Source organism: Microtus pennsylvanicus, chromosome 15 (assembly GCF_037038515.1).
Source record: "Microtus pennsylvanicus isolate mMicPen1 chromosome 15, mMicPen1.hap1, whole genome shotgun sequence".
NCBI classification, from domain to species: Eukaryota; Metazoa; Chordata; class Mammalia; order Rodentia; family Cricetidae; genus Microtus; species Microtus pennsylvanicus.
In genome coordinates, this window is record NC_134593.1 from 22189246 (window position 1) to 22207524 (window position 18279).

Consider the following 18279-nt stretch of genomic DNA (forward strand, 5'->3'; position numbering starts at 1 on the left):
AGGAGATAGATAAGACACCAAGCCTGACTGGAGTATCAGGAATTGGCATCGGCTGGGCACAAAGAGAGCCCTTGGAGGAGAAAGCAACAAACAGGGGCCCCAGCAGACTGCCCTCTCCTCCTCAATGCCCGAGAACTTCGCCTCTACCATCCAGGACTGTCGTGGTATGCAGATTAATGGGAGCAGGGGTGTTGTGGCTCTTAGAAACCTGGGTTTGAGTTCCATGCCCCTGCAGTGGAGAGTGTTTTCAACCGTGTATTTAGGAAACTGTCACCTCCCTCCGTGGCTAGAGGCCAATGAGTCTGTCAGTCTTCGGTCTGAGGACCAGCCATCTGCCGCCATCTGGATAGGCCGTGCCTGGGAGAGGTGCCCTGAAGTGGTAGAAGCTAAGAGGGGTCTGAACAAGGCAAGGTTATGGGGTAAAATGATCCTGCCAAGCTGTAGCTGTAGCAGAAAGTTCCCTGGAACCTTCTGCTCTGGGAAGGGTTCGACCTAGAGTCAGGCTGTCCAGCAAGCAAATCATTCATGGCTCATCAGCAAGTCTCTCATCGGAGTGACAGCCCAGGTCTGCTGGTGGCCATGAGGCAGACTACCAGATGCTTGCATGAGAACACAGCATGTACGTACAGGTGTGTGCAAGGACATAGACCTTCCCTGAGCTAATTGGTTCAGTAAGAGTTCATACCACTCCTGGATTCTGGGGCCTCAACCCGCAGAAGATTCCAGACCAAATGAAGGTGCACTGGAGGTGTGAGAAGCCCTGTGAGTCTTTTATCAGCCTGGCCAAGCTTCCCAAGTGTGGTGGATTGAATGAGAATGACCCTCCTTCCCCATGTGCCAGTGATGGACTAGTACATCTCTGGTACCGGAAACCCCAAATAAACCCTCCCTTCTATAAGTCGCCTTGGTCATGGTGTTTTAACAAAGAATAGAAAGGTAACAACACACCCAACACTGGGAAGATCGTCTCTAGCAGTGTTTAATAGGATAAATGGCGGCTCCAGGGAGACATGTGGAGCATCCGGAAAGTAAAATGACTTCCTTTCACTGGCCCAGTGCCTTCCCCAGCCCGGCTGTCTTAGTGGGTAACAGTTTAGAAACTGCAGGGTCTGGGCCTTTCTTCTCCAGCTTCTCTTCCTTTCCCCTCCCGCTTCCAGTTAAATGGCATGCTGCAACCCAAGATCAGGGTGTCCTGTGAAGATGGACTCTAGAACACCAATTCAGAGGCAGAGATTGGGAAGCCATGGAGCTGAGAGCAAGCAAACAGAAACAGACACAGGCCAAGTCAATATCTAGAACAGATACAGCTCCAGCCCATTTGTGGCTGGCCGTGACCCATTTCTACAAAGCATTTTCCAAACCTCGCAGAAAGAGATGCAGTCGGAAACATTTTGGACTTCCAAATTATTCTAAGTTAATTGTCTTCGCCGCCATTGATGAAAAGAAATGAGCCACATAGGTTCGCTTTTTTTCCTGATCACAAAACAACACAGAAGACAGACGGCTCGGGACCACTAGCAGGGAAACTTGTCTTGGTCTGATCTGGCGGTGGCTGGCCATTGGCTGCATCCGTGGAGTCTGGCCCTGCCACAGGGCTCCCAGCAGGTGTGACTTCGTCAGACACTGAAGCAAGACAGAAGTGTCAGTGGACAACGCTTCCAGCTGGTTTCCCTGCAGGGGGAAACTATTGAAGCCAGGCTCCTGGAAACACAATGTGGCCCCACTCAGTACGATAAGGTCTTCCCAGCTGCAATAGCTACACCCCCACTCCTCTCCGTAATTTTGCTCTGCTATGCTGTGCTGAAAATATCATCATAAGCCTTTATCTCTGCACCACTCACGTGCCCTTGCTGGCGTGTGACTGTCTGTGTGTTCTGAACAGCAAGGCCACAGGGGATGGGGTGTTCAGACCTGGGGCTGTGCACTGGGGAGTGTGGCCCTGCTTGCCTGTGAGTGCCATGGTATTTACTCTCTGGGTCTTGTGTTTGCTCATCTGTAAAATGGGAGAAACTAATAATTAAAGTGAGGACCTATATCAAGTGATTAACACAATGTCCCACGTGGAGAGAAAACTCCAACAGCCAATTTGTCTACCTGTGGGAGGCCAGAGGGCAGGCTGGGGACACAGCAGCCTCTGGGATGTGAGCCAGGAGAGGAGGGGGGAGTGGGGTTAGAGAACTCTGGCTATAGGAGGCGTCTCTCAGGCTCTCTCTCCTCCTCCTAAGTCATCTCCATTTTCTTTTCTATGATAATCATTGTTCTGGACGCACTTATGTTTAAAAAGTCCCTGTGTTGTACAGAGGCTCATATCCTTCTAACATCCTAGAAAGCAATCAGACAAATCTGCTCTCCCTCCCCAAATTTGTGAGTAGGCTTCTGTGGCCTGGGGTAGGGCTTCGCAAATCTGCCTCGTGGTCAGTTTTGTTTAAGATCTGAAGAGGATTAGGCAGGTTCCAGCAGGGCCAGACTGTGACAAGCCTTGTTTGATAAAGTCTTCAGTGAATATGAGGTGAGTCAAAAGTCTGGGACTTCCGGACCTATCTCCAGTCATGTGCCCTCAGATCCAGAATTAAAGAAGACCCGAACAGGCAGAGCCTGCCTTGGGGCAGCTCAAGTAGGCAAAGTTATGTCTAGAATTTAAAACGGAGAGTGTAAAGTGACAAGAAATCAAGGTCCATAGAACTCTCAAATGCACACAACTTTTTCGCATATGGCATATTCTTATAGAACGTGGCCCAAGTGGTGTGGCTGAGTATAGGTTCCCCTAGATAAAGTTCATCTGATAGTCTAGCATTCCCCTCTCCCCCAGTACTCGGCCTGCATGAAGGCAATGCTCAGCCGCCAATTGTTACCTATTCAAGTCTTAGGGCTGACTGATTTTCTTTTGTTTTGTTTTGCTAATCTTATCATTCTTAATACCCCTTATTTCTTTCACTTTTAATTATGGAGTTTATTGAACTACTAGGTTTCTTGGAAATCTGATAATTATAATTTTAAAAGTGATTAAATTTTTCAGAAATGGACCGTGCAGGTTGAATGGTCAGAGAGTGTGTTTGAAAGGGCTTGGGTTCACAGTGCAGAGATGCAGGACACAAACTCAATGGTTTTTGTTTGTTTGTTGGTTTGTTTTGTCGGTTTGCTACTGAAAACACTCGGGGTTTAGAAGATGGCTCAGTGGGGGAAGGTTGCTTAAGTGCACCATAGAAGCTACAAAGGTTGGTGGGTTTGACAGTTTCCCCGTAATCCCAGCACAAAGGCATGGGAGGTGGAGACAGAGGATCTCGCAGCAAGATGGCTATCTGGACTCTGAAACACCTGGCTTCACATTTGGTGAGAGACCCTGCCTCAATATATAGAGGCAAAGACATCTGAGGCCAACCTCAGGCCTCCATACCATACATGCGCTCGCTCGCTCTCTCTCTCTCTCTCTCTCTCTCTCTCTCTCTCTCTCTCTCTCTCTCACACACACACACACACACACACACACACACACACACACACAGAGCAACCTCCTTACCACCACCTTTCAAATCAGCAAGTGTGTCCGTGGGTACATGTGAGGAAAGAAAGACATGGGTTTGGGAAGAGTCTTAGTCGTACAGCAGTGTTCCTCTGTCCCGTCCTCCATCATTGGCTTTGAGAAACTCCATCTCACTGTACGGAGATGGCAATGGCCACCATGGGAAAATGCCCAGGCCCCCTGAGGTTACCATGCCCCTTAGGAAGCAGGACCTTCCCAGATGTTTCCTGGGAACTCCAAGCTTTTTCATTGCTGCTGGAGGCCTTGCCAGTGTCCTTCATGGACCAGGGGCAACCCAAGAGACAAAAATGCCTTGACCTAGAGCCTATGAGGCTTATGGCATGCAACCCAAGACTGCTAGGAAGGAAGTGGCCATGGTGAGGGCAGTGTGTGAAAAGCGAAGAGATGGATCCCATTTGAGGGCCCTGCACAGCACTGTGCTCTTTATCTGCATGGTGCTCCCTAGCTCAAGGGAACCTGCCAGCAGAGAGGGTTGGAAGAGCAGTTGCTTACGTATCTAAGTCAACAAATCCCAGTTTCTCTCTGGAAAGCACTGGGTGGGGGAGGGGGGTGTCTCTGCATGTGAGTGGCACAGACCTGAGCAGAGTTTCAGTCAGACCTGGAAGGCTTCTGCCCTGCCCTTGTGCCTCTCACTACGACGCCCCAACTCCCATCACTTCACTTACTTCAAACACCAACAATAAAGAGGAATGGCAAAAATAACCTCTGAACTATGAGAATGGCATGATGGAAGGGAGGCAGGGACGGATGGAAGAAGGGAGGGAGGTTGTTTGTAGTAAAGGTGCCAGAGTCTAGAAATGGAGACCCGAACACCTATGAGCATTGGTCCTGGTGACTTAAGTCAAGGTTTCCTATAGTTTTTTATTAGACCCTTCCATCTCAGTGTCTCCACCTGGATAACAGCCTAAACCAACCTCAGCTCCCAGGGATGTTCAGCTGAACCGAAACTAGAACAAAAGGCCATGAAAGTCGATCTTAAAGTTCTGCGAACGGCCATCTCATTGTTGGAACCACAACACTTTTAAAGAGAGGGGCTATATTCTGTGTGTCCCCAAGAGTCACCTTGCATATCAGCTATGTGAACAAGAAGTTCCTGGGTTGAGAACTTTTCGTTTGGGGTGCTCTAGAGCAGCTGAAGATCATCAAGTGTCAGACTGAACCCATTTCCTTGTCTTGCTTTCTTCAAAGGTAACAGGAATTGCCCCTGCTATAGAATTTCCTCTCAGACCTGCATTTTCCTCTTAATCAGGGCAGCAGCTGTAGGAGATGGATCAAGTCTGCTTTGCAGCACCAGGAACCTCACTGTTGGATTCTAGTTTCTGTTTTGGGTACCACAAGCAAAACAGTGGCTTTTTGGTCCAACTCAGCACCAGGTTATTTTCCCCAAAGTCCCACTGTCTTGTTATCCTTCAAGTGAGTTATGATTTTTATCTCTCTTTCCAATTGGAAGGTTCTAGTGTGTGTGGAAAGCCTACTCAGGAGCCTCTGCTAGGGTGAAGAGGCAGGAGAAGCACTCAGTAATTTCCTAGCACAGGAGCATCTGTGGGAAAGCTCATTGCTTGGATACACAAGTGCCATGGAAACTGATGCAGGTGAGAATTTGCCTAAGGATGTGAGCATCCAGGGAAAGATTGCTGAGCTGATCATTGCAGGTGTCCACTGCTTAGATGGTAGCAGCATTGTGGAGGGTGGGATGCTGCCACGTGCATGGTATCAGCATTGTGGAGGGTGGGATGCTGTCACATGGATGGTAGCGGCATTGTGGAGGGTGGGATGCTGCCACGTGGATGGTATCAGCATCGTGGAGGGTGGGATGCTACCACGTGGATGGTAGTGGCATTGTGGAGGGTGGGATCTGCCATGTGGATGGTATCAGCATTGTGGAGGGTGGGATGCTACCACGTGGATGGTAGTGGCATTGTGGAGGGTGGGATCTGCCACGTGGATGGTATCAGCATTGTGGAGGGTGGGATGCTACCACGTGGATGGTAGCAGCATCATGGAGGGTGGAATGCTGCCACATTTGACACCTCTGCAAAGCTCAGTGAGGAACACCCGGCACCGAGGACAAGTCTTGTGGGTGTGCTTACCTTTCTGATGGGCAAGTGCTGTAGGTCGCCCCATGATCTCATCCTCAGTGGCATTCAGATTCTGGACCAGAAAGTACGTGGTCATTTTGCCTTTCCCTTTCACTTCGATCTCTCCTCTCTTGACAATTTCAAACCCTTTGTTTTCCAGGGCTCTATATAGAGAAAAACAAAATGTGCCAAATAGCAAAGATCACAGACCAGTCCCAGACCCACAGCAGAAGAGGGAGGATCTGAGGTGACATCCTCGAGAGCCTGTTAGGACATCAGGGTGAGGGACTCCATGGGGAAGGAGGGAGGCAGGAAGTGCCAGTGTTCTGATTAGGGTACCAAAGGCTGGGAATGGCTACAGGGGACCCACACACCTTGTTTCTCCCTCACTGTTTGATCTTTACTCCCCAGCACCCTAGTTTTCTCTAAATCCTTGTTCAAGTTTCAGCTCGAGCATCTCCATAAACCCTTTCTGGATACGGACCCTTCCCAACCTCCCGCAGCCCATGCTCCAGTTCTACTGGTGGGGGAGGAGAATGGTCAGAGTGGAGTCTGCACATCACCCAGCTCTTCCTGGCCTTCTCAGAGCTGAAGCAAGCTGTTAGCTGTTTTTTCCTTTCTTTTGCTTCTAAGCCTCAATATCAGATTTCCCCCCTTACTCTACTTTTATTGAAAATATTTTTTTCTACAATATATTCTGATCGAGGTTTCCCCTCCTTCATCTCCTACAAAACCATTCCCACCCATCCAACTCCAAGCCTTCTTTCTCTCCTTCTCTTTATTTAGGAAACAGGGAAATTAAAACCAACAACAAAAAATTTACCGGAATTCATTTTTAAAGGTGTTTCGTATAAATAAGAGTGGCATTGGTTTCTCTTCATGGAGCAGCTTAACAGCGGAGGAGCTGACCTACCGGTATGAAGGAACCTAATCTAAGTGTGGCTTTTCCTAACTGCTCGAGAAATAGTGCCATTTGGTGCACACTTTCATGTGTGTTCTATTTCAATCACAACCATGAATTCTCTTTCTTCCCCTACTAGACCAAGACGACAAGATTTTTCTGGGGAAGACCAGAGAGTGACTGTTTCAGGCATTGTGAGCCACAGTCTCTGTCATGACTGCCTGACTCTGCCACTCACAGACACATCAGCAGTCATGGACGATGTGGAAAGAAAAGCAAATGTCTTATATCAGAGAGACCTCACCGCTGAATTCTAGCTCTGCTTGGGTACCACAAACCAAGCAGTCACCCCATCATCCAGCTCAGCAGTGGGTGATTTCCCCAAAGTCCCATTTTCTTGTCCAATAAAACTATTTCCAAAACCAGGCAACAGTTTGGATTTGGCCTGGGGGTTATAGAAAAAAAACAAGGTATGGTAGAGGCCCCTCCCCACTTCCTGTCTGTAAGCCAGTAAAGCACGGGAGAAGAAACATCAACCTCTTTCCTGTCCTTTCCATACTGGGGGGCAGTCAGATGGTTTGGGGAAGCTGGAAGAACAGTGAAGCCAGGGGTAAACCGATGGCCAACCTGTAGGCCGTGGGGCTCAGATGCACTTTGTTGGGAAGCCCGTGACTTTCCATCCTCGAGGCTGTGTTGACAGTGTCACCAAACAAACAGTACCGAGGCATCTTGTCTCCCACAACACCTGCTAAGACTGGTCCCGTGTGGATTCCCATTCTGATCTGCGCGGAGAGAACATCACTGAGAAGAGAACTTTGAATCTTCCTGTCTTTACTCTGAAGGCACGGTTTAGCCAGGATGAAAACACACCTACCGAAGGGGTTAGCTCCACGAGGTTTGACAAATGCACGTTGTGCTGCAATCACAAGGTGATACCTTGTGTTATAAAGTAAATACATATTTAATTTTTTGCCAAACCAAAACTGCCCCGAGTTTTCCAAGGTTGATTCTCCAGTTCTCCATTCATATCTGTAACGGTACACACCTCCGCTGAGCTCTGAGCTATCAGGGACATGCTCGGCATGCATTTGCCCAAGTAGAAATATCTGCTCAGCAAAGCCAAGTCACTTGAAGTGATGTTTGAGCCAAAAAAGCAGGAATTACAAACAAGGAGCCCTCAGCACCGTCCTATTACAAAGAAGAGTATCCATGAGTCCCAGGAAAATCTCAGAACAAACAGCCTGCCCTGGAGCCTGGGGGAGCTGAGCCTTCTTCCAAGCTTTCCTGCTTAGGAGCATAAGCAAGAGAAGAAAGGACTTTGATAGAGGGTGCAATGTCAACGGTGTCGCATACCCCAAGTCCACCTGAGCAGACCAGAGCTTTACTCTCGTGTGTTATATTTTGTCTCAAGTGAAGTGCTCCTTTGCTCCCTACCTGGATGGGCTCTCCAGTGACAGGATTCATCACTTCTTCTGCAGAAATTCTCATCCCCAAAGCAAAATTAGCGACTCTCTGGGCATGGCTCTCAACAGGCACTGGTACTCCGCCTACCACCATGTAAGCATCACCAATTGTTTCCACCTGCCAGGGCAAACATAGAATAAAATAAAATAAAATAAAGTGTTCAAAGTGTTCAGGGAGTTTCCTTCATGTCCCATCCAAATACCTATATGTGCCTCTCATTGACAACAAGCTATTGATTCTTTGCTGGGGAAATGAGGAGTAGAAAGGAGAAGGAACACAAGGTGGCCAAGAGATCTTTCTGATTTTATTTTGTTTTACTTTTGGTACCAGGGATGGAACCCAGGATCTCACATGGCTAGCAAGCTACATCCCCAACCTCCTTTCTGGTTTTAGTGAAAATGAGTCCCAGAGATGTAGTGTGGTTTTGTTTGTGTTTTAACAAATAAAGCTTGCTTGAAGATCAGAGGGCAGATCTAAGCCACTAGAGGCCAGAGAGTGGTGACACACACCTTTAATCCTAGGACTCAAGAGAGAGAGGCAGAGGGATCTCTGTGAGTTCAAGGCCACCCTGGGTTACAGGAGATTGACTCTGTCTAAAAGAGAAACAGTTCACACAAAGGTGATCCCAGCATTTGGGATCACACAGCTTTGTTTAGAATTGTTTGTTTGAATTTGTTTAAAATATGTATTTTTCTCTGCTCCCCATTTTTCCTCCCCCCTCACCTTCTACCTTCTCCCAGGATACCCATGCTCCCAATTTACTCAGGAGATCTTGTCTTTTTCTACTTCCCATGTACATTAGATCCATGTATGTCTCTTTTAGGGTCCTCCTTGTTGTCTAGGTTCTCTGGGGTTTTGAACTGTAGGCTGGTTTTTCTTTGCTTTATGTCTAAAAGCCACTTATGAGTGAGTACATATTATAATTGTCTTTCTGGGTCTGTGTTACCACACTCAATTTGGTGTTTTCTAGATCCATCTATTTGCCCACAAATTTCAAGATGCCATTATTTTTCTCTTCTGTGTAGTATTCCATCACGTTAATATACTACATCTTCTTTATGCATGCTTTGGTGGAGGGGCATTTAGGTTGTTTCCAAGTTCTAATTATTATAAATAATGCTGCTATGACCATAATTGGGCACATGTCCTTGTGGTATGATTGAGCATCATTTGGGTATATACCCAAAAGTGGTATTGCTGGGTCCTGAGATAGATTGTTTCCTAATTTTCTGAGAAATCGCTATGCTGATTTCCAAAGCAGTTGTATCAGCTTGTACTCCCACCAGCAATGCAGAAGTGTTCCCTTTACCCAATATCCTCTCCAGCATAAGCTGTCATCAGTGCTTTTGATCTTGGCCATTCTTACAAGTATAAGATAGAATCTCCGAGTTGTTTTGATTTGCATTTCTCTGATGGCTAAGGATGTTGAGCATTTTCTTAAGTATCTTTCAGCCATTTTAGATGTTTAGGTCCATTCCATAATTTTTATGGTATTATTTGTTCTTTTGATGACCAATTTCTTGAGTTCTTTGTATATTTTGGAGATCAGACCTCTGTCTAACGTGGGGTTAGTGAAGATCTTTTCCTATTCTGTAAACTGTGATTTTGTCTTATTGACTGTGTCCTTTGCTTTACAGAAGCTTTTTAGTTTCAGGAGGTCTCTCAGTGTCTGTGCTGCTGGGGTTATATTTAGGAAGTGGTCTCCTGTGACAGTGCATTCAAGTGTACTTCCTACTTTCTCTTCTATGAGGTTCAGTGTGGTTGATTTTATGTTGAGGTTTTTGATCCATTTGGACTTGAGTTTTGTGCATAGTGATAGATATGGATCTATGTTCATTCTTCTGCATGTTGATATCCAGTTATGCCAGCACCATTTGTTGAATATGGTTTTTTCCATTTTATATTTTTTTCTTCTTTGTTAAAAAATCAAGTGTTTGTTGGTGTGTGGATTGATATCCAGGTCTTCAATTCAGTTCCATTGGTCCTCCTGTCTATTCTTATGCCAATACCAGGCTGTTTTCAGTACTATAGCTCTGTAGTAGTGTTTGAAGTCAGGGAGTATGATGTCTCCAGAAGTTCCTTTATTGTACAGAAGTGTTTTGGCTGCCTTGGGTTTTTTGCTTTTTTAAATGAAACTGAGTAATTTTTTTTTGAGGTTTGTGAAGAACTTTTCTGGGATTTTGCTGGGCATTGCATTGAATCTGTAGATTGCTTTTGGTAATATTTTTATTTTTACTATGTTAATTCTACCTACCCAAGAGCATGGGAGATCTTTCCATTATCTGGGTCTTCTTCAGTTTCTTTTTCCAAAGATTTAAATTTAATGCCAGCACTAGGGATATAGAGACAGGAAGGGCAGAGAGGGGGATATAAGGTGGGAGGAGACAGGAGCTAGGTGCACTCTGAGGATGAAGTCTGGGAAGACAGACCGAGGACAGGATCATCCCTTGTGTCTGAGCATTGGTAGCGGTAAAATATCGCTCCAGTGGCTGCCTGCGCTGCTTCTCTGATCTCTCAGCTTTCACCCCAATATCTGACTCCAGGTTTTATTTATTAAGATCAATTAAAATTCATGCCACACAGAGAAGATGAAGTTCCTAGGTAGTCACATGATGTTCTATATCAGATGGTGAATTATGTGGCTGAAACTCTGCTGAGCAGGAGACCGATGCCTGGGACAGTGATGATTGCTGCCCCTGGGTACCAAAGCACTGCCTGAGCACGGGCATTCTAACAGGATTCCTATGCACTTCTCAATCCCTGCATGCCTCTCCTTCTCAGACTGGTGTAGATGCAGGAAGGGAAGACAGACTCAAGTGCTTCCCTCCTTGCCTGATTTCAGAGGCAAGCAAGCAAGCACACACACACACACACACACACACACACACACACACACACACACTTACTTTGTAGACCTCATGAACACTGGTTAGCCTGTCAAACTTGGAGTACATTGTGTTCAGCATGTTCACTATTTGGATAGGTTCACAGGCTGCACAGATGTTGGTAAATGTTACCACATCACTGAAAAGGATTGTACACGTTTCAAATTCTCCTGCAACAGAAATGAGGTCAGCGGTAGCCAAGGATCCAGAATAATAATTCTACGAATTTTTAATCCAATGTCTTTTGAAGACCAAGCCTGCCTGCCCCCTCGGGGAAAGCAGCTGACGTCATCCCCTTTTCCCCATCTAGTCAACAGATATGAGCACATACATTGGGTCCCTACTGTGAGACAGCCTTTGTTCCACAAGAGTCATATTGCATGAAATAAGCAGAAGGAGCCCTGGGTCTTAGGGAGTTCCCCAGCTAGTGCTGGAGGCAGGAATTTGAGTCAGCAAATGCTCCCCTGAGAAGTGAAAGTGCTGTGGGTTGAGAGAAACGGCCTCTTTGATCCAAAAGCGGAGCCTGAACTACAGAGATGCCAGTATTGGGTCTGGAGGAGTCTGTCTTGGCACAGTGGCATAGCTGCCACATTCTCCTATTTCTTTCTCTCTCTCTTCTACCCTGGCTTCCATTGACACTAATTTCCACATGGCAGACAATGATCTTGCTAATTAAGAGTCACTTATTTATCCTTGGTATACCTACAAATGGGACCATTCTCCGTCTGTGCTGCCTCTGACCAAGTCCCCATGACTCCTGGTTTACATGGGTTATCTCAGCCCAGGGAGCGCCTCCTGCCTTGGAGCCTGCACATCTGCTGTCTCCTTGCATGATGTACACTTTTCATCTCAGTGAGAACTAGGGTGGAGACTTACTGTTATCTGCTGCGTGCTAGCTAGTGTGTACTAAGTCGATTGCCAAACCCTGGAACACAGTGGGGAGTGGGGGAGCTCAGCATGGTTTATCCGCATGGCACTAGTCTCCCTTCACGTGACTCTACTGATCATGCTTCTGTTCTTCTCAGCCTTCTCCCTTTTAATTTTTTTCTTGTTCATTGTGGCCATTTTTTTGAGTCCTAGTTTGCATCTCTGTTGCAGTCATGAAACAGTGACTAAAACCAGCGTGGGAAGAAAGGGCTGCTTCCTCATACAAGTCCCAGTTAGCAATCGATCACGAGGAAAGCTGAGGCAGGTACAGAAGCAGGAACTGAAGCAGAGACCATGGAGGAACTGCTTGCCCACTTGCTTCCAGGCTCATGTTGAGCAACCTTTCTGATACAACTTAGGACCCATGCTCAGAGGTGACACCACCCACAGGGAGCTAGGCCACCCTCTATCAACCAAGAAAACACCCCACAGACATGCCACGAGCCAATCTGATGGAGACAATTCCTCAACTGAGGTTCTCTCCTCCCAGATGACTCTAGCTTGTATCAGCTTGACAGAAACTAACCAGATGATCTTACGTCATCCACAGAGCCTAATAGATTCTAGACCTATGTAGTTCTATGCTAGAACTTTCCCTCCAGGTCTGTCTATAATTCTAACACTTGCTGCTCCTGTTAGGTGAAGTCCTGCAGCAATCTCACCCTCGACATTTCTAAACCAACCTGACTGCCATTGCCTCAGGCCTGATGTTCTTTCTGGAGTGTGTGTGTGTGTGTGTGTGTGTGTGTGTGCTGCATAGACATGAGAGTTCATATACCTGAGCCCACAGAAGAAGGAATGTATACCTTCCTCTCTGCTCCCTGACTAACTCTGTCTTGAAACAAGGCCGCTTACTGAACCAGAAGCTCGCCTTTTTAGCTAGGCTGGCTGGCCAGCAAGCTCTTGCATCTACCTGTCTCCGCCTCCTCCAACCCCAATGCTGGGGTTTTAGGTACATTCAGCCATACCCTGCTTTTCATGTGGATGCTCACAATTTGAACTCCGCTTCTCTCACTGTATCAAGCTTCTGTGTGCTCACGTGTGGCTTTTTGTGGAGGTAATGGGGATTTGAACTCAGATCTTTATGTTTGTAGAACAAGTGGCCTTATCTCCTGAGCTGTATTCCCAACTCCTTATTCCAACTTGCAATACATTATAACATGTTTTGATGTTATGACAACCTCAGAGCCCTCACCTCTTACCCTCGGGATAAAATCTTGCTGGTCCCCCCTCACCCAGCCTCGGCCCAGGCCTTGCTCATGTGTGATGAGCTCCCAGTCTTCCCTCCCTTGCTCACTACATCACAGTCAAACCTGGCATATGTTAAACGAGCCATGCCACCTCTACTATAAGGAAAAGGAACTTGGGAGTAGGGAGATGGCTAAGAGGGTAAGGTGTGAGCAGGAAGGCCTGAGTTCAAATCCCCAACACCCACATGAAAAGCCTGTCCAAAAGTCTGCATGTGGCGAGGGGTAGATACTGGAGGATTTCTGAGGCTTGCTCTGGTGTCAGTGAGAGGCTTTGTCTCAAAGGAATAAGACAGAAAGGAGTAGAAAGAGGTAGGCATCTCTGAACTCCATGTGTGAAAAGGCATAAACACTAACACACATACATGTATATATACCCCCCCAACACACCAGTGAGTCTTTACTGTCTATACAATAACAAACATTTTCTATAAGAACCCAGAATCATTATTACACCCCCAGAGTCCCCTTGTCCATGCCCTGCTCTGGAAACAATCCACACTCCACTCTTGTGTTATCTTTTATTATCTTCAGTATAGAGAAGAGAAATAAAGATGTGGGTTAACCACTAAGCCCAAGATGATGCCGTTTCTAAATGATAAAGCCACAAGTCAAGCCCAGATCTGCCTAGGTTCAGAGTCCACACCCCTTAGCATGAGCATGATCCTCCCTAGGGTACCTTACCTGCAGCCACCTTCTTGCCCTCCTTGAGCTGGTTGGCCACGTGTTCAGGCAGCATGGCATACAGCAAGGTCTCTGTCTTCTTCTTTTCGATGGCCAGGTGCTTGGAGAGGACTCGCAACTCCTCCTTCTTCTTCTCCAGCTGGCGGGACAACTCCATCTCTGCCAGCCTCTGCTGGTTGAGGAGGATGAGATCCCTGGTGGTGTCGTGGGGAGCGATGTCAGAGAGATGCATCTTGCTCTCCTCCAGCTCTTGCAGACTGCGGAGCTTTGGAGAACACACGAAGATCATGCAGCGCAGAGAGTCCATCCAGATCATCTGGCCTGCCCATTACAGAGAGGAATGTACCAGTAGAGAATGTCTGACAGGGAACAGGAGGCCAGCATCACCCGTACCACATGCCCTTTAGCCTCTGCACAGTCTGCTCCCTCCTTCTTAGCCATGTGTCATGAGAATCGTCTGGACTTCCGTCTCCACTCTCATCTGTGGCTCTCCACACAGTTCTGTGACTGTTGTTCTGAGCGTGAGGTGCCAACACCAGCTGCTATGTCTTCACTCTTCTCTGCTCTTCTACTGTCTTAAAATGTTGACTTAATCTTCCTTCTTTCTCCTGAAGCTTTCTACCACTAATTTTTCTCTGGGCTTCCCTACTTGTTTGAAGTTTTTCTTTAGTCTGTGTCTATCTGTGTCTAGCCTCCCCCGCTTTCTCTCACTTTCTTAAATGTTGCATTGCCTAAGATTTTGAGTTCAGCTTCTCTCTCTCTCTCTCTCTCTCTCTCTCTCTCTCTGTGTGTGTGTGTGTGTGTGTGTGTGCATGTGTGTGTGTTTATTTCTTTAAAAAATTTTATTTGTATGTAGGTATGTGTTTATATTCCTGACTTGAGTGTAGATGTGTCGGATGCCCTGGAACCAGAGCCACAGCCAATTGTGGACCTCTGATGTGGGTCCTGGGAACTGAACTCGGGCCCTCTACAAGATCCAGTGCTCTTAACCATTGGATCATCCCCCCCATCTCATTCATTCATTCATTCATTCATTCATTCATTCATGTATTTTTGATGTCAGGATATCACTTGTAACCTGGGCTAATCTTGTACTCATGGCAATCCCCCTGTCTAACCCTCCCAAGTGCTGGTATTATATGTATGAGCCACCATACCTGTCTGGGTTTTCTCTTTTAACATTATCCAGCTTTATCCTATACCACAATGACAATAAATCTGAGTCTCCTAAGAAATCTTGCTTTCCAGACTCAAATTGTGCATTTCTTTAAGAATATGATTATTAATGTATATCAAAAGCAGTAACCATTCATTACAGAAAAGGAAAAAAAAACATAAGTGAATGTCATCTATAATAATCCTATTGCAGATACATATTGGCTCTTAATATTCTGAATTACCCAAAGAGGCACTATCTGATATCTATTTGCAATCTGAATTTTCACATAAAACATATTTCCTGTGGTATTTGGTACAGATATACAGCACAATTTTTGCTGACTATATTGGTCATGGTGTTTTATTTTTATAAGCCAGCATTGATTACATTGTAGCTAGTGTATCTTTCTATAAACAATACTTCTATGAACAAACTTGAGACCTCTTTGTGTATACCTGTGCCTGTTTTGTTAAAGGATACACCCATGCATATGGTATTGCTTAGACAAAAACATGCTGTTTCTTGAAGTTCTAGATACTCATCTCCAGTTGCCCTCTGTGATGGCGTGGCAGCTATGTTGGTTTGTTTCCTCTCTCCCCATTAGATGCTTGTTTGCAGATGTCTGCATCTCGCTTCCCAGCATCCCTACAAATGCTCTATATCATGGAGTCTTTTGTCACTTAAATATTAAGTACCAACCATTGACCTGGCACATGGTGGCATGAACTGACAAAATTCCTGTTCTCAAGGATTTTAATCCTTGCCATTTCTCAGTTCCCCACACCTTCCTTACCAGTTTGGTAATAATTGTCCTAACTAGTCTCTCATAACACCTACCATGTCCTGCCTTATTATGTTGTGATTGTGTCCTGAGAGTCATCCCTGGACTCCTCCCTAAGTTAATCTCACCTGCACCCCAGCAATGGCCGTCACCTGCCCACCAGACTCCATTTCTCTAAACCATTATCTATTCTTTGACACACTTCTAGTCTCAAACCTCAAGCAGTATCCACAAGAGACCTTTTAAAGTGTTTCCAACTGCATGAGAGAGGCCAGATATCCATCTGGCTGCCTTTGTCTCCTATCACCACACTCTACCATTAACTCAAACCTTCAGAACACCTTTTCCTGGGGCTTTTTCCTCAGCTCAGTTTGTACACATGTTTAACATAAATACAGATTGATCATCAGTCTAACGGGCAGCTCAAGGAGCCCCTGACAGCAGGTACAAAAATGTACTCAAGGGACGAAGATCTAAGCATAAGAGGAAAAGTATGAACTTCTTCGAAGACAACAGAGGAAAATGGCTTTGCTTGTGCCAATGGTTTTGTGGATGTGACAGTAAAAACACAGCCAGAGAGAGTAATGCAGATGAATTAGACTACACTAAAATTTAAAACTTCTGTGCTTCAAGAAACACAAACAATAAACTCGGCCAACCCATAGGATGAGAGAACATATTTGTAAATCATCTGTCCAATAAGGAGTCAATAACCATAATGCATAAAGAACCACCTCTCTTACACACAGTAAAATATTGACAAAAGACTTGAATGAACATTTTGCCAAATACATGAAGAAATTCTAGGAGTGATGGTATTGGCATAACTCTAACCAGGAAAATGAAAGACTTGTATCATGAAAACTTCAAGACTCTGAAAAAAGAAATTGAAGAGAATATCAGTAGCTGGAAAGATCTCCCATGCTAGTGGATTGGCAGGACTAATATTGCTATGATGGCTATCATACCATACTCATCTACATTTTCAATGCAATCCACATCAAAATTACAACACAATTCTTCACAGAAATTGTAAAAAACAGTTTTCAACTTCTTATGGAAACACCAAAAACAACAACAACAACAAACTAACCAATTAACCAACTAACCAACAAAACAAACAAACAAACAACAACAACAAAAAACCCACCCAAAATAGTTAAAACAACCCGGAACAATAGAATAAATGCTGGAGGTATCACCATCCCAGATTTCAGGTTGTACTATAAATCTATAGTAATAAAAACAGCTTGGTATTGTAATAAAAGTAGACATGTCAGTCAATTGAATCAAATTGAAGGGCAGCATTTACTTAAGGGCACCTAGTTTTTTTTTTAACAAAGAAGCAAAATAAGCAAATAAGTAAACATTGGAAAAATGCAGCTTCTTTAACAAATGGCCAAACTGGATGGTATATACAGAAGAATGAAAGCAGCTCCATTCTATCACCTTGAACAAATTCAACTCCAAATGGATCAAGGACCACAACATAAAACCAAATACTCCTACTCTGATAAATATGAAAGTGGGGGATAGATTTAAAGTCATTGGCACTACTATTTCCGAATAGTAGTGCATCATTAGTACAGGCACTAAGACCAACCATTAATAAATGGGACCCCATGGAGCTGAAGAACTTTTGTACATTAAAGGATTGTATAATTTGGGTAAAGCAGTGACCTATGCAATGGGAAAAGGTCATTATTACTAATTATACATCTGCTAGAGAGTTTGAGAGTTTGAATCTAAAACATAAAACTGGACATCAAGAAAACAAATAACCCAATTTAAAAATGAGGTACAGAACTAAACAGAGAGTTCTCAAAAGATAAAACACAAATGACTGAGAAACACTTAAAGAAGTGTTCAGCATTCTTAGCCACCAGAAATACACAAACTAACACTACTTCCATTTTCAGCTTACCCCAGTCAGAATGGTCAAGATCAATAACCAAATGGCAGCATATACTGGCTAAGATGTGGCCAAAGCTAGTGGGAGTGAAGACTGGTATAGTGGCTGTGGAAATCAGTATGTCAGCCCCTCAGAAAACTGGGAATTGATCTACCTCAAGATCCAGCCATACCACTCTTGGGCATCTAACTAAGGGACTCTACAGTCTACTACAGAGGTATTTGTTTATGTTCACTGCTGTTCTATTCTCAAGACCCAGAAATTGAAAACAGCCTTGGTGTCTATCAACTGATGAATGGATACTGAAAAATGTCACACATTTACATGATATACTATTGTTCATAGATGATGAAATTGTCAGGTGAATGGATGGAGATAGAGAAGGGGAAACTAGAACAGGAGGATTAAATAGGGAGGGGGATTAGAGAGAACAGAAAAGGAAGGAATATGGGGAGGGATAAGAAACACTAAAGGACATTTGAAAAACCATGTGAAAATCTCCAACTATAGAAGCTTCCTAAATATATACAATATAAAAGGAATCTAAGTAGAGTAGACTGAATATTAGGTGAGACAATATGCCAAATAGACTTTTATGACACTCAATAAAACCTCCAATGCCGGGATTGAATATTGTTGAGATGTATTGTCAAAACTGTTGGTAACTCTCCACAATCTGATGGTGAGGCCCTACTGCTAA

At 45.0% G+C, this 18279-nt stretch overlaps 1 protein-coding gene across 1 annotated transcript in view; it reads right to left on the reverse strand.

Annotated features, from left to right (window-relative positions):
* Positions 1-1472: 1472 nt before the first annotated feature.
* LOC142835620 (guanylate cyclase soluble subunit beta-2-like) overlaps positions 1473-18279 on the reverse strand; it is a 55767-nt gene continuing 38960 nt past the window's right edge. Inside the window, exons 10-15 of the mRNA XM_075949230.1 lie at positions 13728-14048; positions 10891-11039; positions 7955-8101; positions 7148-7302; positions 5632-5783; positions 1473-1623 (exon numbers count right to left, since the gene is read on the reverse strand). Of these exons, the coding sequence (XP_075805345.1) occupies positions 1478-1623; positions 5632-5783; positions 7148-7302; positions 7955-8101; positions 10891-11039; positions 13728-14048 (1070 nt within the window). The 3' untranslated portion in view covers positions 1473-1477. The remainder of the gene's footprint in view (positions 1624-5631; positions 5784-7147; positions 7303-7954; positions 8102-10890; positions 11040-13727; positions 14049-18279) is intronic.